Source organism: Poromitra crassiceps, assembly GCF_964638095.1.
Source record: "Poromitra crassiceps genome assembly, chromosome: 6".
In the NCBI taxonomy this organism is placed as follows: domain Eukaryota; kingdom Metazoa; phylum Chordata; class Actinopteri; order Beryciformes; family Melamphaidae; genus Poromitra; species Poromitra crassiceps.
The window spans coordinates 18,944,982-18,968,871 of NC_139627.1; the positions used below are offsets into that span (position 1 = coordinate 18,944,982).

Genomic DNA, 23,890 nt, shown 5'->3' on the forward strand with positions numbered 1-23,890 from the left:
ATCCTACATGAACACAATTGGGCTATTTGCATTCACAAGTGTCTCAGCTTTTTAACCATACACTATTCCAAACTGTGCAGATCTAGGGCAACAAAAAGGCCAGAATATCATAATACTAGGAAAGTCTCAAATGTTTTTTTCTGCAAAACAAAGGCTGTGTATTAATTAATACACAGGACAAGATGTTACTATCCCTTGTGCCAAAATCCGAGGAAAAACACATTTAGAAGCCCAATCCAGAATAAAACAAGCTAACAGGCTAACAAACTAATAAACAAGACACAAATCACCAGTTACCTACCCTAGCCAACAGCAGTATGAAGCATGTCATCGGGGTTTTCAAGTGGGCACCTTCCTTCACCGACGTTTCGTTAAGTTAGGCCCACGACACCTCAAGAAGGCTTAACGGTGTAATCCAGCGTCCTGGAAACACCCCCCTCCATGCTACCACCGCACAACTGCATATTACCTCACTATCTAAGCCTAGCTATCCAGGTCGGTTCGGTATGACATTCCTGACTACACCACCACTGTCAATGATTCAGCCCTGTTGATGCGGACCGTTAATCATGACCAACAACCTTAGCAGTGGGCTTAGCAAAAGATGAGAGGTGGTTTGGTGTCGATTGGTCCACGAACGACAGAGCTATTTCAAAATAAAAGCGCGAATATGGTTCTGTGACATATTGATTGTCTGGGAAAGTCCCAAATGTTTCTGTCTGCAAAACAAAGGCTGTGGAACTTTAGCAGTGGGCTTAGCGAAAATGAGAGGTGGTTTAGTGTCGATCGCTTGACTAACGGCAGAGCTATTTCAAAATAAAAGCCGCGAATATGGTTCTGTGACATATTGATTGTCTAGGAAAGTCCCAAATGTTTTTTTCTGCTAAACAAAGGCTGTGGAACCTTAGCAGTGCGCTTAGCAAAAGATGAGAGGTGGTTTGGTGTCGATTGGTCCACGAACGACAGAGCTATTTCAAAATAAAAGCCGCGAATATGGTTCTGTGACAGCTTTATTGTCTAGAAAAGTCCCAAATGTGTTATTCTGCAAAACAACGGCTGTGGAACCTTAGCAGTGGGCTTAGCAAAAGATGAGAGGTGGTTTGGTGTTGATTGGTCCACGAACGACAGAGCTATTTCAATAAAAAAGGGTGGATGGGATGGAAACATGTTTTCTGTATGCTGGTGGTTGGTTTGAGAATAGGACGAAGAGATGGGTTGAGGCATAAGTAGGTGAGGTAGCAGGGGGCAAGCATACTAGCAGGTAGGCAAGTACACGAGCCGATGACCTAACAGGCTGGCAGCAGAGGTATGAGCAGGTGACACACAGGGCAGAGGGCACGAGCGATCCTGAAGACAGGGGAAAACAATGTTAGGAAACAGGCATGAGGGAACAGGAACAACTAGGGTCTACTGGATACTGATTGGCTGAGAGAGTACCATAAGCAAGGCAAGCCAGAGTTCCAGGAGCTGGGAGAGAGGGAACGATCCAGGCCACACAGACACACACACACACACACACACACACACACACACACACACACACAGACACACACACCAACAAACAGATACGTAGAGAAACACAGAGACAAACAGTTGCTATGGCGTTTCTAGATGGCTCCTATGGTGTAGTAGGTGGTGGGCGTGGCCTGTAGCGGCACACCCACCAAGTTTGAAGTTGATCGGATGAACGGTTCTTGAGATAAACCACATTTGGTGTTGCCAGTAGGTGGCGCTATGACCATTCACATGTCCGAAATTCAGTGCCAGACTACATCTGGTTCATAGCAGCACACACGCCAAATTTGAGGTCAATCGGGCAAACGGTCTTCAGAATTAACCGCTTTTTGTGTTGCCAGTAGGTGGCGCTGTGACTAGACTGTGGAGAAACAGAATGGCCATAACAGTTGTATTTCTACTCTTTTATTTTTTTAGGAAATACAACCGTTGTTACAAAGGTGAAACTACGGATATTGCTCTTTGACGACGGTCCCTAGATATTCAGCCTGCCGCACGCACTCAGAAGGATATTCAGAGTCGTTCCTCGGCAATTGCGCGATAACCGCTGCGGTTGGGGAGTTGATCAAAGCTGTGAAATGTCGGCCTCACGTATCTGTACAAAATAAGACTAATCTGGAATTAATTGGTGCCGTTTTCATGAAGCTATACAGTTAGAAACGGGTAAAACAGGCGAATATCGAATATAAAACCAATTTCACCGCGCCCTCCGCGGAGACCTTTTTGACCGTCATCGTCGTAACACCGCCAGTTCGCCGTCTTTGAAAGCACGACGTTAGATTATAACTAACTAGTTGTGTGCCTTAGCCTTCCAAAATGTTGCCGTTAGTTTTTTAGAATGTAATACATAGAATTGGTAACGTTACATTCAATTTCATTCAGACTGTCTTTCTGGCTCAATCGCTGCCATTTTTCCCCCGGAGCGAGGGAGGGTGAGAGGAGGGAGGGTGTTTTACAGTAGTGGCTGAGAGAGCGTAGTGGCACAGTGCTCCAAGCAGGTCGCGAGGCACACATCATCCAATCAGGGTGCATTCCCTGGCAATTCACATGGACGCGCATTGCTACGACCAGCATAGTTAAGACCAGACATAAGCCGTGTTGGTGCAACAGGCGTAAGTCCATGGTTTTAACTAAGACCAACGTAGGAGTTACGACCAGGCATAGTTAAGACCAGTTGGTGCAACCGGCCAGGTTGACTGCTGACGTGACGTGAAGCCTATGCGACAGTGTGTAGTTCTGGATTAGCTTAGCTCGAGCATTTTACTTCTAGGGCTCGCATTTACGCTACAAAACTCATGAAAGTGGTCCTCATGTGTGAAGATTATCCCGCTGAACCTTGGTTCGCGTTTGATTAAACTTGCGTTGCCCACAGACATTATTTGAAGCATCACGCCAAAAACCCATTCAAAAATCCCATAGACAGAAACAGTGAAGAACCAGGAAGTTCGGGACTTCCGCATTCAGCCTACAAAAATACGTCATCCCTGCGGCTCTCTATAGGGGGTACAAATAGCCCCACAACACGGCGGAAGATATTTACACCCGGGTACGAATAGACACTCCATTTATTTTACCTGTGTGTGTGTGTGTGTTGTGTGTGTGTGTGTGTGTGTGTGTGTGTGTGTGTGTGTGTGTGTGTGTGTGTGTGTGTGTGTGTGTGTGTGTGGTGTCTTGGAACTGTGTGGTGCCTTGGAACTTTCTCTCCATTTGGCTCAATATGGGCAGGCGGAGGACAGTTTTGCACACTAAATATTTAGCCTATTTATTTCTTCACTTATTTCCATTTTTATTTCTGATGTATATAGCAGGCTACATGATTGGTCCAGGTTCAGATGTCTCCGGAGTGGATTTGCTTTATCCACCCAGACCTAGGATCGCTACACTACCTCCACCTGTGGGAAGCTTAGGCGGGGCCTGGCCTGCTGTTCAGTGAGTGGCCTGACTGCGGGCAAAAAAAAAAAAAAAAAAAATTGCATGCCAGGCCAGGCCACCGGGCATTTGCCCGACGTGCCCGATTTTGCAATCCGCGCCTTGACCTTCTCAATGCCATGACAGATTATGCTGTCTTTGTAGTGCCTGTCTATAAGAGTCTGTCCTTATGACATAACTATAACTCATTACAATTAATTATGTGTATGCAATTATTGCTTAATTGAATGCAAATGAATGGAACTTTTATTTTATTTCTTTTAATTTTATCTACATCAGATACATATGTCGCTGTTCCGACCTCACCTCCCGCTGGTTCGACCTCCCTCTATTCCGACCTCCCGCTATTCCGACCTCCTGCTGTTCCGACCTCCCGCTAGTCCGACCTACCCTCGACCACCCAATATTCCACAGACATCGCATCGCATCTCTCCTCAACACAGCCGAATTTATGGCAGTGTAGGTCGGACTAGTGGGAGGTCGGACTAGCGGGAGGTCGTGGCAGGGTCTGACTAGCGGGAGGTCGGACTAGCGGGAAGTCGGACTAGCGCCCGGACCCCCCTGGGCCACACAGTATTGTCATCTTCTGACAAGTCTCTTCTACCTCTCTCTCTCTGCATGTGTTTGTGTGTGTGTGTGTGTGTGTGTGTGTGTGTGTGTGTGTGTATGTGTGTGTGTGCGCTTGCTCGTCTCTCTTGAACATTAGGAACTCGAGGGTCAACTCGGACTCGAGATATAGTGACTTGACTACAACACTGCACCCAGCATGAAGGCCGCAGAGGTGCACAACCTGACCGGCGACGTGTGTGCCTGGCTCGGCGAGGAGAACCAAACCGAGCCACCGTGGAACACCTCCACCGGGCAGCACACAGCCGGCTGCCTCTTTCGCATCCTGCCCCACGCTGAGGCAGTGCCCATGCTGATATGCCTGTTTGTGACACTGACTCTCCTGTCATTGGTGGTGAACGGATTTTGTCTGTTCGCGCTTGGACTTTCTGACGACGTGTCCTGGCAGCCACGCTATTACCTCCTCAAGAGCCTGATCCTGAGCGACCTCCTCCAGACCGTCACCGTAGGTTCAACAGTCATCCACTGCCTGGTCCACTGGCGGATGCTGCCATTCAATGCCTGGTGCTACATCCAGTTCTTCATTGTCTCCACCTCCAACTTGTCCAGCATCATGACCATCAGTTTCATGGCTCTCGAGCGCTACGTGTACGTGTGCCATGCCATCCACTACTTGGTCATCATCACCCAACCGCGCCTGCGGCTCTCCCTCAGCCTAATCTGGCTCTCCGCCATCTCTACCGTCGTTATCTACATTGTGCTGCTGCCATCAGAAGAGACGGCCCGGTCAAGCCCCTTCATGGTGGGGCTGCTGTGCGAGCCATCCACGGTGGAGCAGAACTTGGGTTTCCCGCATGTGCCTAAGGTTTTCCGCATGATCACGGGCATCCTCTGCATCCTGGCATCTCTCATGCTCCATTCGTTCTCCTACATTAAGATCTACCAGGACGCGAGTAGGGCCGTGGCACCCTTCGACATGGTCAACATCAGAGCGCGTAAGACTGTGTTGTTCTACTGTTTTATGCAGGTGCTGGGAATGCTGCCAGGGCTGTTCTATACCATCATGCAAACGCTGTTGTGTCTAGTGAAGGAGAACAGTGTGGTCTCCCAATCCGTGCTCCACATGACCCTGCTGGTCCTAATGATGGTGCCACCCTGCATCAACCCGATTGTCTACGGGCTGAGGAACGGGGAGGTGAGGCAGGCACTACCCAGGCTGCATTGTTACTGGACGGAGAGGGATCAGAACCCTGCATTCGCACTAGATTAATGATGAATCACCTCATTAAATGGAAAGGAATTGCATCAAAATGCCTCCATTCTCTGGGGTGGAGTTGTACAATCTCTACAACCCCCGGGAAACTGGGTTGTATAGAGATTGTACAACTCCACCCCAATTACTTGCAAACCCCATTTAATGGATAGGATTCTCCATTGGCTCTTCTCTCGACCACCCTGCCCACCTCTGCAGGTGTGGGGAGGGTCTGGTTAGGCGTCAGACCCCTGGGTTGTTAGGGTCTGGGTTAAGGTCTGGGTTAGGGTCTGAGTTAGGGTTAGGTGTGGGGGGTGGGAGAGGTTATGTTTAGGGTTAGGGGTGGGAAAGGTTAGGTTTAGGGTTAGTGTTTGGGTTAGGGTTAGGCATGGGGCGTGGGAGAGGGGTCCCCCTTTCAGGGGGTCGGAGACCCCCGAAGGGGGGTCTCGACCCAACCCCAGGACCTCTGCAGGGTCCTGGGGCCCTGGGTCTCCCACCCAGGCCTCGGAGACCCCAGGTTTATCCATTAAATGGGCTTTTTCTGGTAAACTGTGCAAGCTGTCCATTAAATGGGCTTTTTCAGGTAACCTAGGCAAGCTGTCCATTAAATGGGGCTTTGCAAGTAATCTCTACAACTCCTGGGAAACTGGGTTGTAGAGATTGGACAACTCCACCCCAGAGAATGGGAATTTTTGTATGCAATTCCTTTCCATTGAATGAGGTGCATCCTGGGTCATACAACTCAGGCAGAGGGACGAGATAGACTAACCATGGGGACATGGTCTTAGCCAAGGACAGGTTGTTACAGTAGAATGCGGTTAAGCATACTGTGTTGGGGCGACTGAGATGCTCATACACTTACAAGCCTATTCACCTTATGTAGGACAGTCTGGCTTGAGAGACTAACAGGAAGTGTAAACACAAGTTCTGATTGTGTTTACACTTCCTGTCAGAGCTGTAGTCGAGTCCGCCTTGGTCAAGTCCAAGTCCAGATCGAGTCATTGGTGAATCGAGTCCGAGTCGAGACCAAGACCGGGGGGAGTTGAGGGGGTCGAGACTGAGTCAAGACCGAGACCAAGGGGGGTCGAGACCGAGTCGAGACTAGGGATGGTCCGATCCGATACTCAGTATCGGTATCGGAGCCGATCCGGCCAAAATCACTGGATTGGATGTCTGATGGGAAAAAGAAGTAGAATCTGATCCGATCCATAGTCTAAACTATCACTAAATGCTTCACTAAACTTTGAGCAAAGCGCGGTCACGGACACAGATGAACAACCGCAGCATGTGAACAGAGAGTGAGACTGCACTGTGTTGTCAAGACAGCAGCTGTGTTAATCAAGGAAGAAAAAAGCAGAGTGCAATGTAATACGATGGGAGTGTTTTAAGTGTTGGAAACTTCAATACCGCAGACAGCCTGACTGATACAATGGTCACTGTATCACACATAAACAACCTGACAGCAATGTTACAGAAAGAGGGGGTGAGAGGAGATCAGATGCAGATCCACTCCAACTAGTCACGGGTGAGCCAGCCACGGTCATTTCCTCAGCACAACATGCCACAATATCACGATCAATATATACGTAACATTCCCAGAAGTGAAGTCAAATGCATGCGCGCCCGTGTGTGAAAGCTTAAAAAGGGGGCGGGTGTGGCTCAGGAGGTAGAGCAGGTCATCTACTAATCGGAAGGTCGGTGGTTCGATCCCCGGCTCCTCCAGTCCGCATGTGGAAGTGTCCTTGGGAAAGACACTGAAGTGAACCCCAAATTGCTCCCGATGGCTGTGCCAGCACCCTGCGTGGCAGCTGGCCGCCTTCGGTGTGTGAATGGGTGAATGTAGGCACATTGTAAAACGCTTTGGATAAAAGCGCTATATAAAGGCAGTCCATTTAAAAAGAAGCAGCAGTCGTGCATTAGTGAGTCTATGTTCTGGGCTATATAGCCTATTTCTTCCTTTAGGGAGTCAAATATTTGTTCCACAGTTTGAACATGATGTTTAGATGGCTGGCTGGGTTAAGCAAAGGTCATCCCGATAAATGTATTAATAACAGCATAGTTGTGAGACTCCGGTTCTTGAGTACCAATTCCCTTAGGAAATTCTCAAATATCTGGGACCCGTTTCTGGCCTATTTGGACAAGGTTAATAACGCCTAACTGACTTCTCATGGACGTTTTGTGTGGGATCCCATGCACATCTCTTACAAGCACATAAGCACTTTAGTGCCAAGCTGTAGTATTGGAATGTGGATTTCTTTCTTTCTGTGTCTGAGCCTTTTGTTTTTCACGTTTTGAACATTGCAAAATAAAATATTGGAAAAAAATAGACTCACTGGAACACTCAAAGTAAAGCATCTAGATTGCTCTGGAGAGAATCTCTTTTGATCTCGCGAGGTTATCCATCTTGCAAGCAAGGTTAGGAGGAGGTGGAGTTCGAATATGAATGATGGGAGGTGGAGTTTACTCTAAAACCCCTCCATTATAATTTGGGGTTTTGTTTTACCACACATTAAACAATGTAAATCTCTATTTTATGATAAAAAAAATAATCAGGACCAAAAATATTTATGGCACAACATAAATGCTTAACATATAAAAAACAATGTGCATAATGTTCGGTTTAATTATGCATCCAATGGTCTACTCAAAGTTACAAGTAGCTCAAAACAAGGTAGCTAGACTGGTCCTGCTGGGCTGCTCACATTTACTGTAGGTCTAGTGTAGTGGACATGCATGCATGCACGTCTCACTTGGCTCAGTGTTAAGGAAAGACTATCGGCTAACTTACTTATATATTTTCATAGTTATTCAAACTCATACTCCTAAATTCTGTTATAATTTATAGTTCAAGTAGCTACTCGCACACATTCCATTAGACGGGCAAGAGGTGGACTGTTAACTTTACCTCTACCAAAGTCCAATTATATGAAGGGGCTGTATTTTACAGGGCGCCAGTGTCGTGGAACAGCCTTCCAGGTGATGTCCATTACATCAAAGGAAAGGCTTGTTTTAAAAGGAAACTTAGACTCTACATAAACTCATACATAGAATGAAAAATGTGTCCGCAGGCTAGCTTGAGTGCTTGCGGACCTACATACATTGTTTCATCTGGTTCTAAATTAGCTTTTATCTCTTGTTTTCATCTCACCTTTTCTTATATGATACATGTTTTTTGTGATAAGCCTACATGTTTTTTAGTATATTCTATTTGTGTATTTTATCTTATGTGATACATGTTTTTTGTGTATTCTATTGTATTGTCTGTTATGCAATGTATACCTATTGTCTTGGACCCCATGAAGAGTAGTGGTCGTCAGCTAATGGGGATCCGTTTGAATCAACAATAATAAACAATATTGTAAATAATACACAACAAAAGCTTCAGTTTAGCACACCCATTTTGGGGAGATTAACTAGCCATAAGCTACTGTTGTTGGTGACTGTCGTGTTTGTTTTCTTGCATTTGTACTTTTGAATACAGTGATGTTTTTCGAGGCGTGGTTCTATTCTGTAGATGTCACTCTGTTCATTCCTGTAAGGTTATAATAGTTTTGGATTTTTTCATTAGTTTTTATTTTTATTAGTTTTGACTTTTTGTTTTCAATTTCAGTTTAGTTTTCATTAGTTTTTAAGGTGGGTTTGATTGTTTAGTTTATTTTTTATTTTTTGCAAATGCTTAGTTTTAGTTTAGTTTTTATTAGTTTCAGTGTTAGTTTTAGTCTTTTTTTGCCCCTTTCCTCTTTTTTTTGTAATATGGGGTGTTTGTCAGGGGTGAGATTCAAAAGGGTCATAAAATATGATAGATCTAGGAAAATAGATTTAATCTCCACTCAAAATATAGGCTTATTATGTATGAAATACTGTAAACTGACAAAGACTAAAACTAAGGACATTTTCTCTTCAATTTTATTTTATTTTAGTTAGTTTTGTAAACACACAATACCGTTTCAGTTAGTTATCGTTTTTTTGTAAAGCTTAGTTTTTATTTTTATTTCAGTTTATTTCATGTTTTTTCAATTCTAGTTTTCGTTTTTTCGTTAGTTTTCGTTAACTATAATAACCTTGGCTGTGAATAGTCATGATTCAAGATTCAAGATTTTTTTGTCACTCCGTAGTACAAGTATCACGTGTGAAATTCTTGTGCTGTAGACTCCGTTTACAACATAGTGCAAAATAACAGGGCATATGGGTGCAGGAAAAAAAGAGAAACGATAAGCAATAAGGCAGTAAAGTGATAAGACAAGTCAAAGACAGTGACATATTCACTGCACATAGGTGCCAATGGCATGTACATACTTTAAACATACTTAAACATAATTGACATTCTGTTTGCACAGGTGCAAATAGCATATACCTAATTAAACATACAATTAAACATTAGACATACTCGGACATACTTGGTAGCAGTCTTTGTGAAACAAGCAAAAGAGGATATAATGTAGGCAGATTATGTTTTGGTCTGTGTAGCAGGACAGTGTGCTGACTGTTTTTTCGTGCATCACCAGTCAGCAGGCTGCTGCTATATGCGAAATGTGAACTGTTGTGCTTTCTGAGACTACCCACCTGTTATTTTTATCTAAAATTTACTTTTTGGAACACAGTGGAAAAGTAGGAATATATTGTGATGTGCTGCTGTTCATGACTGTTATTTTGTGCTGATGTATTTTGTGTTGTGTTTTCTATTGTATCTTTATAACTGTTTTATTTTGAGTATTGTACTATTTGAGGCAGATATTGTGATTTAACCTTTGTACCCCAATTACGAATAATCCTCAACTTACTGTTAGTCCATCTGATGGACCTTAAGGGAAATATTGTACTAATTTATAAATATTAATTTAAAATTTAAAATTTTTGACTGTTTATAATTCATTGGTAACTTCTTCCCTAATACCTCATACCAACATTTCATACCTATTCAAATTTTAACCCCTCAAATGCCAGTGTACAGTAAGTACAGTAAATTTAAAAAAAAGTACAGTAAAAAAAAAAAAAAAAAGTGATTTCCCCCCCCCCTCCCTTTCCATAAAGACAAACTGGATTTGGGTGTGATATTATGGGCAGGTTGGGGTGTTTTACAAAAGTCACCACTGCAAGATGCCTAGTGTCAAAGATTGGCAGGAATGATGTCACAATACCTATGACATCACTAGCCTATGACATCATCAGTGATGTCATGAGATGATTTTTGGTCAATAATATGTCACTGATGACATTACTGATGATTTCACAGACATTGTGACATCATCAGTGGGTTTTTGTATTTTTTGTGATTTTTTGTAAAAATAATATTTTTTCATATTTTGAGCCAAAAATCCAAAAAGCGCATGTTTTGGACTACCAGCCATTTCCCCCAAAACACACAAACGAGCTTTAGTCCAGCATCCATCCTGGTCTAAAGGCTTCAAATCAGTAGTGTGGACTGTCAAATTCAGTTTTCTAATATTTTCCCATCTTTGGCATAGGAATCAGTTTTTTTTACATTTCATGTAAACTGTATGGAATTGATTGCTATGCCAAAACTGGGGGAATATGGGGAAATAGCCAAACACAGTAGAAACTACAATTTTAACCGCTTGAGTCAAGGTGAGATGTGTAACATCAAGGAAATAATGATTTTTTGAAAAATTTGCTGGGAGTCAAAAAAAGAATGTTGTTTTTGTGCAAAATTAGGACAACTATGCAATGGACTTTGAGACCATGTAACTCCCCCAAATTTTCTACCAACTCCAAGGTTAGATATTAAGGTCAAATTTCAAGGTATTTGGTCCAGGATGCCCGCTGAAACAAATGAAATAAATTAATTTTGTAAAAGTTTGCTGGGAGTACCAATAGAGTGTTTTCAATGGAAGTCAATGGGTCCATCAGATGGACTAACAGTAAATTGAGTTGTACTTTTGAAACAAGGTATTAGGATGGTAGAAAGATGATAGATATGATTGATTTTTGTCAAATACCCCAAAAAAAATACCTAGCCTTAATTTCAGACCATTTAATCAAAAAATGTCGAAACGGCCCATACGCGACTGTAGGAAATATCCATCAGATGGACTAGTAGGGTACAAGGGAATAGTTACACTTGTTTTTCTTTACACATTCTTTTTGGCTTGATGGTTTCCTATATATAAAGCCTACATTTGCACAGTTGTCAAGTGATGACTTGACAACATAAATACATAAATAAACATAAATAAAATAACAAAAAGTTCACGCATCTGTTCTCCATTATTATCTTTATCTCCGCCAGGAGATCATGTTTGTGGCCGCGTCTGTCTGTGCATCTGTCTGTCTGTGCCCCTATAAGTAGCCTCTAAACAGACAATAGAGTAAGGCTGGCTTCTCTGGTGTCTTTCTAAACCTCCATTGGAGGAAGGCTGTGTAGGCTCCTTGGTCAGGCTACAAAAAGGGATTAAACAGTCCCATGCTACGTGCATTGCCATTTGTCCTTTAGATGGGCAGGCTAACCGGCTAACATACTGTGTATGGGTCTGGGCATAAGGAGGTGTCAATATGTCTATGCTAACTGCTGTTGGACAGAACATAAGCTGCTATTCTGCCCTTCTCATGCTGTACAACTGTAACTTGGTTTAGTAAAAGATTCATTCAGAATTCTGAGGGAAAAAGTCAGCATACTGTTACTTCAATCAGGAGAGGCCAGTTGGTAGGATTAGACAAACTTTATTTAGCAATCGGCATGCATGGCAAATGCTTTGGCGCTTGACTCCATTGGCCAGTGGCGCTGCTCTTGAGGCAGAGGAGGGCGCCTGCATGGGCTAGGAGATCCCCCCCCCGTGGGGGATCGGGAGTCAAGACTCGTTGGTGGTGGACTGGGGAGGTGGGTGGGGCAAAACAACGCTTCGGAGGCCGGCTTCAAGGGAGATGGACTGCCGTGGGCTGCTGCTGCTATGATCGGCCAGAGAGAGAGAGGTGACGTAGAACCCTTGCTATATATATGAGGATTAACTGACGTCATGTTTGACGTCATAGCAGACGTCATACTAGGATTTTTGACCACGTTGAGATCGGATTACGCGTGAGTGGCCTTCTGCTTGAACTATGGTCTGGAGACCTCACTTCAATCAGGAGAGGCCAGTTGGTAGGATTAGACAAACTTTATTTAGCAATCGGCATGCATGGCAAATGCTTTGGCGCTTGACTCCATTGGCCAGTGGCGCTGCTCTTGAGGCAGAGGAGGGCGCCTGCATGGGCTAGGAGATCCCCCAAAAGGAAGATCTGATTACCGGAAGTTAATTGAGATCTGCAGGCGCCAGTAGTTGATTGTACTTTTCTGGCCTTCGACCTTTTAGCGACTTACAGCTATTTGCGGCTGGCGCTCCCAACTCGGTCGGGCCTTCGATCTTGATACGTTAATGTTTACTTGGTACGTGCTTATCCTGCCTTCGACCTTTTTTGCGACTTACGGCTATTTGCGGCTGGCGCTCCTAACTCGGTCGGGCACCTCGCGATAGCGCTTCCCAGCTTGGCCTACCTGGCCGCCTTGGCGCTTCGCGATTGTACTTTTCCGGCCTTCGACCTTTTTTAGCGACTTACGTTATTTGCGGCTGGCGCTCCCAACTCGGTCGGGCCTTCGATCTTGGTACATTGATGTTTAGCTTGGCGCTTCCCGGCTTGGCCTACTTGGCTGCCTTGGCGCGACTACCCTGACTTTCTCCGGCTCTCTCTTTCTGTTTAGCTTGGCGCTTCCCGGCTTGGCCTACTTGGCTGCCTTGGCGCAACTACCCTGACTTTCTCCGGCTCTCTCTTTCGGGGTTACCCCCCCCAAAAATAACCGGGAGATTTACTGCGCCTTGCTGGGCACCCTGCTTTTCGGGGAGCCACCACCAACGAGACATTATTTGGCACGGACGTCCGGGACACTGTTCGTTGCCATGCTTGCCGATGAAGGGAGGAGGGTCCTTTGGGCCGCCGGTATGGCCACCCGCTCCGGGCGGATGTAGCTGGAGAATGCTGATGAAGACCGGCGGCCCGTTTGCTGGAGGGAGGCGGAGGACGCTCCTTGCACGGCGGCTGAGGTGGCCGCTCCGATCCTGAAGGAGTGGCTGGAGAAGTTCTTTGTCGGGAGGTTGCACTTCTGGAGCGTCCGCTCGAGGTGCAGGACGAACCGGGATCTTGTCATGTGGTGACGAGGTGCGATGAGGAACAGGGGAGCCGGGGGCCGGTCTGGGGCCTGAGCGGTCTTTCCCCTGATTTTGGGCTTAGCTGCAATGCTGTATGGGTCAGCAGTCATCACGTGATGAGATTGATGAGCTGAAAATAAACGATATGACACGTGGACAGGATCGCTAGCTGGAGAGGCAGACAGAATTCACCCGATGCAAGATTCTTATGATAATAGCTTCAGCGCTCTCAGCCCTTTCAGGGACAATTATTTCAGAATTACGAGCCAATAATTCATGGGAATGCAAGCATTATTAGTAGCTAGCTATTTGAATGAAAAGATACGGTGCCGGCCGGTGATGATGTCCTCAGATGGCGACCATCTTTTCCCCCCATGGGGAAGTCTGGGCAGATTCACGGTGATTGACGGGACCCGGCCTGGAGACGCACTGATGCTGAAGTGCCATAGCATCTCGGGCACTCTGGACAGACCGAAAGATCCATGGGGCAAACGGTTCATTCTGGCGGCAACCCTATAGAGCTGAAATGTAACGCTTAATGCATGGGATATAAAGACCTGGTTAATAAACAAGTAAAGAAAAACAGTGGTTTCACCGCCTTGCAAGTGCACCATAGACTGCTAGTTGCAACCATGGACCCGTCATAAGATGGACTGGGCATCACACTGGTTCAGTGAAGCCGCTGCATGTTAGATCGCCGCTCTGGCGGTTGAATCCAGTGTTGGGTCACGAGGCCCGCCTCCTCATGTTAGTGGATGGGAAAATCAAAACCGAAATAATCACAGTATACGTCGGATGATTTTTTTTTTTTTTTTTTTTTTTTTTTTTTTTAAAGGTGGTTTGTATCATTTTTAGATAGTCATTATCATGCTAATGCCTGTGCAGGTGGTCATTTTTCTGATCAGTTTGTTTTTTAAGTAGTTATTTGACGTATAAAAAGGGATAAAAATGGGTGATTGGCAGCTGTGGCAGCCAGTCTCAAGCCGTCATTGGCTGGACAGGCTCTTCACATTATAGATCTATCGTGATAGACAAGACACGCGGCTTCATTGTTATGTAATGCTGCCTGGAGGTCGGGTGGCTCTGCTGGGTGTGTGGGGCCGGGAGATGGGCTCTTAGCCTGGGTAGTGCAGGCCTGGAGGTCGGGGTGGCTCATGGGATGAGGCCTAGTAGTACACGCGCACCGTTAGCTCATCGCTAGCGGATTAGCATCACGTACGAACGGACGTTTTATTTTTGTAGGCTATTAAAGCAACAAACGTTTTTATATGCATATCTGGGGGAAATGCTTTGACTGTGGGGATGTTCGTTCTTCACAAGCTCCTCTCTTAGTAGCGATATACCAGGCGATAGACCGGGCAGCCTGGCTCGCGCACTCACTGGGCTAACGTTAAACCCAGGTGGAGCAGTGCTAGCGACCTGTTCTGTAAGGCGAGGGTGGCCATTTTCCAGGCGCTCCTGAGAGATCTGAGGTACAGGTTCATCTGTAGATTGAACGTGTCTCAGAATGTTATTATTAAGTTGCTCACTGACCTTGGGCTAAGCACTGTGAGATACCAGTCACATATGTGGAAATTCTGGTATGACTCTCTTTTATAATGTACTTTGTTCTTTTATTGTGCCCTTATGTGCTTTTTTTTTTTTTTTTTTTTTTTTTTGGAATTGTGTATGTGTCATCTATGGACCAAGCGTCTGCCGATAACGGTTTGTTTGATTGATTGATTGATTGATTGATTGATTGATTGATTGGTTGATAACAGTGGGATTCGCAGCCTCTTGTTACATGACTAGCGTGACACTGTATTAATTATTTTAGCTTTGGTATTATTTATGGTTATGTGGTGACCCACATCGAGACACTAGGAGAGACATTCGCCAAAGGAGACTTGTGCCTTTAAGAGCGGGGGGTTAAGGTTACCGTACTTCCGGTTACGGGTTAGGTCTGTTATTGCTGGTTGCTAACCGCGGTGAATGTAAACATTTATATGGATAGAAGTAAACTACCTCGACCAACCTTCGTCTACTGTCTCGCTGTTTCCTAATTCCCACAGTTAAAAGAAACGCCAGGGCATTTTACTTTGAAATTTGTTAAGAACAGGAAGTGGTGTATTAAGACTGGGTAGCTTGACACGGAAAAAGGCGTTAGCATTCCCTGGGCCGTCTGACTTCGGTCTGGAAGTTATACAGTAAACACTCATTCTAACCTGATTCTAACTGATGCTCGGACATGCTCCATGGTGAAGTATGCAATGTGCGGTGATAACGTCACCGTCATCAGGCAGCGACGTGACGTCTTTTACTCACGCAACCTCCCGTTTATTTACGGTTAAAGTAAAGACTTAACTGCCCGGTGATAGCAGAGGGGTCTGCGCCTGCCGTGCAACTGACCACAGCGACGTGGAATGGAACGGCCTGTGATGCCTGCTTGGAGGAGAAGCCTGGGGCTGGACGCCTGAACACCCGGGACAGGAACGGCTGCTGAGCTGTGGCGCGGCCCGTGCCTTCTCATTGTGGCTACGTTGGCGGCCTGTGGCACGGCCGCTTCGCCGGTGTCGTCAGGCGTCTCGGAGGGCAAATACGCTCCGTGGCTGATCCGGAACGGGGTATCGTTGTTTAAGCTGTCGTCACTGTCCAGGACTGCTCTGGCTCGGGATCCGACATGCCAGGAGTGGGTGCTGATTCGGTCTGCAGATGTGGTGCAAAACAGCCGCAAAACAACGCTTCGGAGGCCGGCTTCAAGGGAGATGGACTGCCGTGGGCTGCTGCTGCTATGATCGGCCAGAGAGAGAGAGGTGACGTAGAACCCTTGCTATATATATGAGGATTAACTGACGTCATGTTTGACGTCATAGCAGACGTCATACTAGGATTTTTGACCACGTTGAGATCGGATTACGCGTGAGTGGCCTTCTGCTTGAACTATGGTCTGGAGACCTCACATGTGACATCATTGATGATGTCACGCTCACACGGGGGCTGGACCGGCCATCTTGCATACGGTCAGGCAATTATTCTTTTGTGCCTGACCAGCCCATAAAACAGGTATAGAAAGGCAAAGTGACTGCCTACTTCCTGCTTCAGCACTGTACCAGAGATTTTCATCCACCATTTATTTTCCCATAGACATTTCGTAAAATGCTTATAAAATAGTTTTACTTGTTCAAACCAAATGGTTCAGATATATTTAGAAACAGGAGAGACCACGTAACATTCATTCGGACCAAAACATAAAATAAAAAAAAAGCGGATTTAAAGGAAAATATTTGGTAACACTTTCTATGACGGTCATGTAATGCATTATGAGCACATTCATAAGGCATTATAATGCATTTATAAGGCTTTATAAGACCCTTTATAAATGTTTATAATCATGCATAACAACTTATAACAAGGTTTATAAAGTATTATAAGTGGTGGATATAATGTCTTATAAGTTCAGCATTCATAATGCTTTATATCTCCACGCACAAGTGTTTGAAAGAAGAATGACGTGCGAGGACAGAGAGAGCTTATTGACAGATCGTCTGTGGTGCCAACGACCCTCCGGGCTATGAAGGTAAATAGCCTATGTCCATTGTCCAACATGTTTTCTCAATTAATTTCCCTCTTTGCGATGTGATAAAAGTTTCTCAGTGAGTTATAGTTGATTGCCTCACTGAATTATCTGCTAATACCCAATTTTAGCAACATTATTTGATGTCTAGGCTGTGCATAAAGAAAATTAAAAACGATATTCCTTGAGTGCGGTCCCCATCTTTTCATTTTTAGGCTGTGCATAATGACATCTCCAAAAGGAATTCTACTTTGCACTGCGCTGCACTGCACGGAGATTACGGGTGAGCTCCCAGCGCAGGGAGGTATTTGCGCGTAAGAGGTCCTTTTCAAAGCTATTAATTAGCGCAAAGTAGCCTAATTGCGCGCTGCTGACAATAGGGTAATGCCATCTATCCCACATTTTAGCGCTGAAACGCCTGCTTGGCTTGTGGCAGCCAATGCCCAGTACAATTATCACAGGCATGCGCTTGTGTCCGCCCCCAATTTGCATTGCGCATGGCGTTAAACGAGCGCAAACGCTAAATTAGCGCTTTTGGGAAGATAGGGCCCTCAATAAAATGTGTATGAATTTCAACCGGATTATGCGAACTGTGAATATTCTATCTATTTGCTCACTTGGGAGGTGGCGGAGTAAAGTTGCGGTGCACTCTGGCAGCAGCACACCACTCTCCATGATGCACAGAAGAAAATGTTGGGTGGGCAGATCGGTGCACTTGGAATAAGCCTTGCAACAATTGTGTGACTTTGGACATCACACAATTGTTACAAGGCTTATTCCAAGCGCATGGATCTGCCCACCCGACACAGTGTTTTCTTCTGTGTGGATCTCTGTGTGCAAAGGCAAGACAACTGTCCCCAACAGTGACTACTACTATACGCTACTAAATGTATATAGAGGAAACCTTGCAACTTAAGTGGCTCAATTGTAAAATTCCTCAAGATTCCCTGTCAGAATTGATCAAATTCCCGGACTTTCCTGTCTGGAATAGAGTGCCAAAGTCACACCCTCTTCCAGGTTAGGTATACGAACCAAGGGATTATCCGCCATTCATTTTTCCATAGACATTTCACTCATACCACTTTTTTTGTCTGAATGAAATGTTACATGGTCTCTCCTGATTCTAAATATAGTTGAACCACTTCTTTTGGCGAAGTAAAACTTTTTATAAGCATTTTACTAAATGTCTATCGAAAGAAATGAATGCTGGAAAATCCAGTTCTTCGCACACATGGGAGAAGTTAGCCTTGAAGACTTTCTGCCAGAAAGGGATGACCCAGAACAGGGGAATTGCCATATAGTAGGGCACTTTTGAGGGGTCCACGTGCACCCCCCTTATTTTTTTTCTAGTCTGGATTTTTGGCATCCATAGGACCTCTAAAATAAAGATTTTGATGATACCAATAAAAAAAAACTGTCCAAAATGTTTTTGGACATAATAATGTTTTATTACCCAGAGCCGGCCCTCCCTATAAGCAAACTAAGCAGCTGCTTAGGGCCCTGCAGCCGCCTGTGGGAAGAAGATGGCAGAGGTCTGGTTTTGACCTTTTGACCAGCTCTCACACGCTCAATTTTGAAGCTAGAGCTGAGCTTCTGGACTGGTATTAGTGGCGGAAACTAGACATCCAGAAGAATAGGTAGCTACCGAATAGTAATGGTAAAAGAGGTGCAGACGAAAAAGTGATTTTACTCGTCTCTTAAATTCTATCTTCCCAGGAATGTTTCGAAGGTCCAGAGGAAGTTTGTTCCATAAGGAAAAGGCTCTATATAATACAGTATTTTCATTGCATTAGTTCTAGGGCATGGTAATGAAAGTAGTGCAGCAGTGGCTGTTCTAGTCCTGTACAGATGAATATCAGAACAAAATCCACGTTGATCACAGAGAACAGTGGGTAATGAGTAAAAGGTACCCATAATATCATTCAACACATTCCATACATGCAGGCGGTGTCTTGTCATATAATAGTCAGAAGTGTGGTCAATGGGTCAGCCTGGGGGAAATCCTTCCATTTCCCCCAGGCTGACCCATTGACCACCCACACACACACACACACACACACACACACACACACACACACACACACACACACACACACACACACACACACACACACACACACACACACAATACTGGAAGTAACGTGACCGACTGTATCTATAGCTTTTTGCCGTCATATTGGACTCCTTTTATTCTTTGCTGATAGAATTCTCTTTTTCACCCTGTTCAATTTGGTTACTTGATTTCGACAGTTTACAGTATGCTTTTCTCTCACTAACTGAACCTGTTGTCATGGCAAAACTTTTTTTAGCTTGGTCTTTGTGTTGTTAAGCACTTGACATCATGATCCATTTTGTTATCATATCATTTTGTTCCTGTTCCTGTGCCCCACATGGCTTATGACTTGAATATGACCATGATTAGAATTGTCTGACACTTATCTGAATCACAGGAGGCAAGGCAAGGCAGCTTTTTATAGCACATTTCCTGCACTGATCGGAGCAGTTCTAAGTGCTTTACAGATAGTCAGGTTATTATGTTTTGATGTTAACTTTTGTGGGATTTTTTGGGAGATTAGCAAAACTATACATTTTTGGATAGGGTATTGTATAAGGAATCAGAAAATCAATGTTTCCATTTGCCCAGATGTCTATGTGGTGGCCATACCATTCCTCTACTAGAGCACTTCTGTTTTGGATATTGCTCAGAAACAATAAAGTCATGCATTGTCTGAATGACCCAGGTCTGCTCCAAGCAGTTTCAGGGGCTCAGTCAAATTATAAAGTGAAAAAATATTATATTAGTTATTAAAAGGAGATCTCATAGTATAGCCTAAATGTGTGTGATTTGGTTAAAGAGATAGTTCAGAGATACAGTAGTTTGGGGAATCTGACTTTCCCAGAGTCAGAAGCAAATAAACGCCTTCAGACAGACCTTTTTATGTATTTGGTGTAGTCTGAAGTTTTGTATTGTGGGATACAATGAAAGCCTATTTAAGAGGCCAAATAATTTCCTACACCATTGGTTTAAAGAAAAAACATATGGCTGAAATTATCAAATTGGAGAAAGAAATTTTGTATTTGGAAAAAGAACATCAAAAGTCACTCTCTAAAGAGATATACCAAAAATTAGTGAACCAAAAGCTTAAATATAACTTATTAAATACTTATGAAATAGAAAAAAATATTCTCAGAACCAAACAAAGATATTACGAGTTGGGGGAAAAGGCACACAAAGTCTTATCTTGGCAGTTGAAGTCTGAGGAGAAGTCGAGAGCTATTAACTCTATAGAAACTGAAAATGGGAATGTTACTGGGAATCCAAAAGAAATTAATGATTGTTTCAAACTTTACTACTCTTCACTGTATACATCGGAATCCCCTGATGATCTAACCATGATAGATCGGTTTTTATCAACTGTGAATCTACCGAAACTGACACAGGTGGACCAGGAGGAGATAAACTGTCCCCTTACTCAAAAAGAAATTGAAAAAGCCATCTCCTCACTGCAATCTAATAGATCACCAGGTGAAGACGGCTTTCCACCTGAATTCTATAAAGAGTTTAAAGATCTGCTTATCCCCCTTTTTATGGATGTTATAACCCTGGCAAGTGAAACACAATCACTACCTGATTCATTTTCCACTGCCTTAATAACTGTTATTCACAAGAAAAATAAGGACCCCCAAAAATTTACTTCTTATAGGCCAATTAGTCTCCTTAATGCAGACTTTAAAATCATTTCCAAAGCTTTAACAAGTAGATTAAATGAGCTCCTCCCCAAACTTATCAACCAAGATCAAACAGGCTTCATACACAATCGGCTCTCGACTGACAATCTCCGTAGACTCTTCAATATTATTCATACAGCGAATACCAGAAACGAGCCCAGTATTGCTATAGCACTAGATGCTGAAAAGGCCTTCGACCGCCTAGAATGGCCATATCTGATGAAGGTCTTAGACAAATTTGGTTTCAGCACATCTTTCACTAACTGGGTGAAAACTCTATATTATAAACCCCAAGCAAAGATAATCACAAACGGTATAACATCAACCCCCATTATGCTACATAAAGCAGCAGGCAGGGTTGTCCCCTTTCCGCCGGACTCTTCGTCCTGTCACTCGAACCACTGGCGCAAGCTGTGAGACAAGACCCAGATATAAAAGGATTTCAAGTAGGTCAACAAAGTCACAAAATTAGTTTATTTGCAGATGACATAATTTTATTTCTAACAGACCCACCCCGATCTCTCATCAAATTACAAAATCTTTTGAACAATTACAGTATAATATCTGGTTATAAGGTGAATTATGAAAAGAGTGAAATAATATCTTTGACTGAATTTGATCATGGAGACCTGTGTCAGTTAGGGCCTTTTAAGTATGTTAAAAAAATTACATATCTGGGTATACAGGTGGATAATAGTTTGAAGAATTTATTTCAACTTAATTATCCTGTGTTGATCAAAAAAATTGAAGGGGATCTAAACAGGTGGACAGACTTACCCGTGACCCTACTTGGCAGGGTCAATTGTATAAAGATGAACATTTTACCGAGGATAATGTATTTATTTCAGTCTCTCCCTATCCCTCTTCCCAATAGTATTTTTAAAACTCTCAATAAATTTGTAAGTGAATTCATTTGGAAATGTAAAGTACCGAGGGTGAGCTTGGAGAGACTAACATGGGATTTCAAGATGGGTGGCCTTCGACTTCCCAACTTTAAATTTTATTATTTGGCATCACAAATTAGATTTCTCTCATCTTTTTTTGAATGTGACTATGCCCCCTCCTGGACACAAATTGAATTACATGATATTGATGAAGAGGTAGGAACTGATCTCATTTATAAATGGAACCCTAAAAGTATTACTAGTAAAACAAAAAACCCACTTACTGTCCACCTGGTTAGAACATGGTACGAAATGCATAGAATTCTTGGAGTAAGGATTGACTTGTCTCCCAAAACACCTTTGTGGAAAAACAAACTTATACCAATGATCTCTGATAATAAAATGTTTAAGTTTTGGTATGACAAGGGAATAAGATGTCTTGAACACTGTTATGATAATCATATCCTCATGTCATTTGATCAGATAAAAATGAAATATGGTTTATCCAACAAACATTTTTTTTGTTATTTGCAATTAAGAACCTTTCTGAAAAAAACTCTGGGTGAACAAATGTCATTATGTGATTTGACAAAGTTGGAGGAGGTGTTTCATAATGACAAAGGTTCAGAACGATTTATTAGTAGGGTATATTCCATAATGATTGATCATTATCCAAAACAAAACATACATCGATCAAGAGAGAGATGGGAAACTGAACTAGGCACCACTATAGATAAAGACCTCTGGTCTGATCTATGTCAGAACAGCATGTTTACTACTGTAAATGCCAGATTCAGGCTCATCAACTACAATTTTCTACACCAACTCTACCTCACCCCTCATAAACTACACCGTTATAATTTCACAATTTCAAACCTGTGTTTTCGGTGCGGTATTGATGAGGGCACAATGTTACATTGTACATGGCAGTGTGTTAAAGTCACAACATTTTGGAGTGACTTATGTGATACGTTAACTAAAATTACAAACTCCTCAATCCCATTCGACCCAGAGCTCTGTCTACTGGGAAATGTATCAAACTTGAAGCTAAGTCAAAATACTAGAAAATTCATTGACATAGCCCTTGCTGTCTCTAGAAAGTGCATTGCCCTAACCTGGAAATCGGATTCCCCTCTCTCTATATCAAAATGGATAACAGAGATGACTAACTGTATTTCTTTAGAGAAAATTATGTATGTTCTGAAAAACAGACTTGATGTATTTCTAAGTATTTGGCAACCTTTTATTGAGTACATGAAAATACTAACTCTACCAACTGTGAACTTGCTATGACTTCTGAACTGGTCCCACTATACATTAGGTCAATAACACCTTAAAAAAAAAAAAAAAACCCTGGTTGAGATATCTCACCGTACTTCATGAAACATTATTATTATTTTTATTTTCCTTTTCTTTTTAGTAATTTATATTACTGCTTTTTCTTTTCTGTCTTTAATGGGAATGAGTTGCATTATGTGTTGTTGTTTTTTGTCTACATGAAAACTCTAAAATAAAAAAATAAAAAATATATACAGTATGCTTTTCTCTCACTAACTGAACCTGTTGTCATGGCAAAACTTTTTTTAGCTTGGTCTTTGTGTTGTTAAGCACTTGACATCATGATCCATTTTGTTATCATATCATTTTGTTCCTGTTCCTGTGCCCCACATGGCTTATGACTTGAATATGACCATGATTAGAATTGTCTGACACTTATCTGAATCACAGGAGGCAAGGCAAGGCAGCTTTTTATAGCACATTTCCTGCACTGATCGGAGCAGTTCTAAGTGCTTTACAGATAGTCAGGTTATTATGTTTTGATGTTAACTTTTGTGGGATTTTTTGGGAGATTAGCAAAACTATACATTTTTGGATAGGGTATTGTATAAGGAATCAGAAAATCAATGTTTCCATTTGCCCAGATGTCTATGTGGTGGCCATACCATTCCTCTACTAGAGCACTTCTGTTTTGGATATTGCTCAGAAACAATAAAGTCATGCATTGTCTGAATGACCCAGGTCTGCTCCAAGCAGTTTCAGGGGCTCAGTCAAATTATAAAGTGAAAAAATATTATATTAGTTATTAAAAGGAGATCTCATAGTATAGCCTAAATGTGTGTGATTTGGTTAAAGAGATAGTTCAGAGATACAGTAGTTTGGGGAATCTGACTTTCCCAGAGTCAGAAGCAAATAAACGCCTTCAGACAGACCTTTTTATGTATTTGGTGTAGTCTGAAGTATGTCAAACAGCAATATCAGGCTATCATGGGTCGATTGTTGAGTGTCTATGGGGATCAAATAACAAGATCTCGATAGGCATGCA

The 23,890-nt window shown here is 43.2% G+C and overlaps 1 protein-coding gene across 1 annotated transcript; it reads left to right on the top strand.

Annotated features, from left to right (window-relative positions):
• Nucleotides 1-4,210: 4,210 nt before the first annotated feature.
• LOC310777778 (olfactory receptor 2AG1-like) lies at nt 4,211-5,281 on the top strand (the record flags this gene model as incomplete). Its single annotated transcript, XM_083638137.1, has 1 exon — nt 4,211-5,281. One exon carries the CDS (start codon nt 4,211-4,213, stop codon nt 5,279-5,281), a length of 1,071 nt encoding a protein of 356 aa, XP_083494263.1.
• Nucleotides 5,282-23,890: the final 18,609 nt, after the last annotated feature.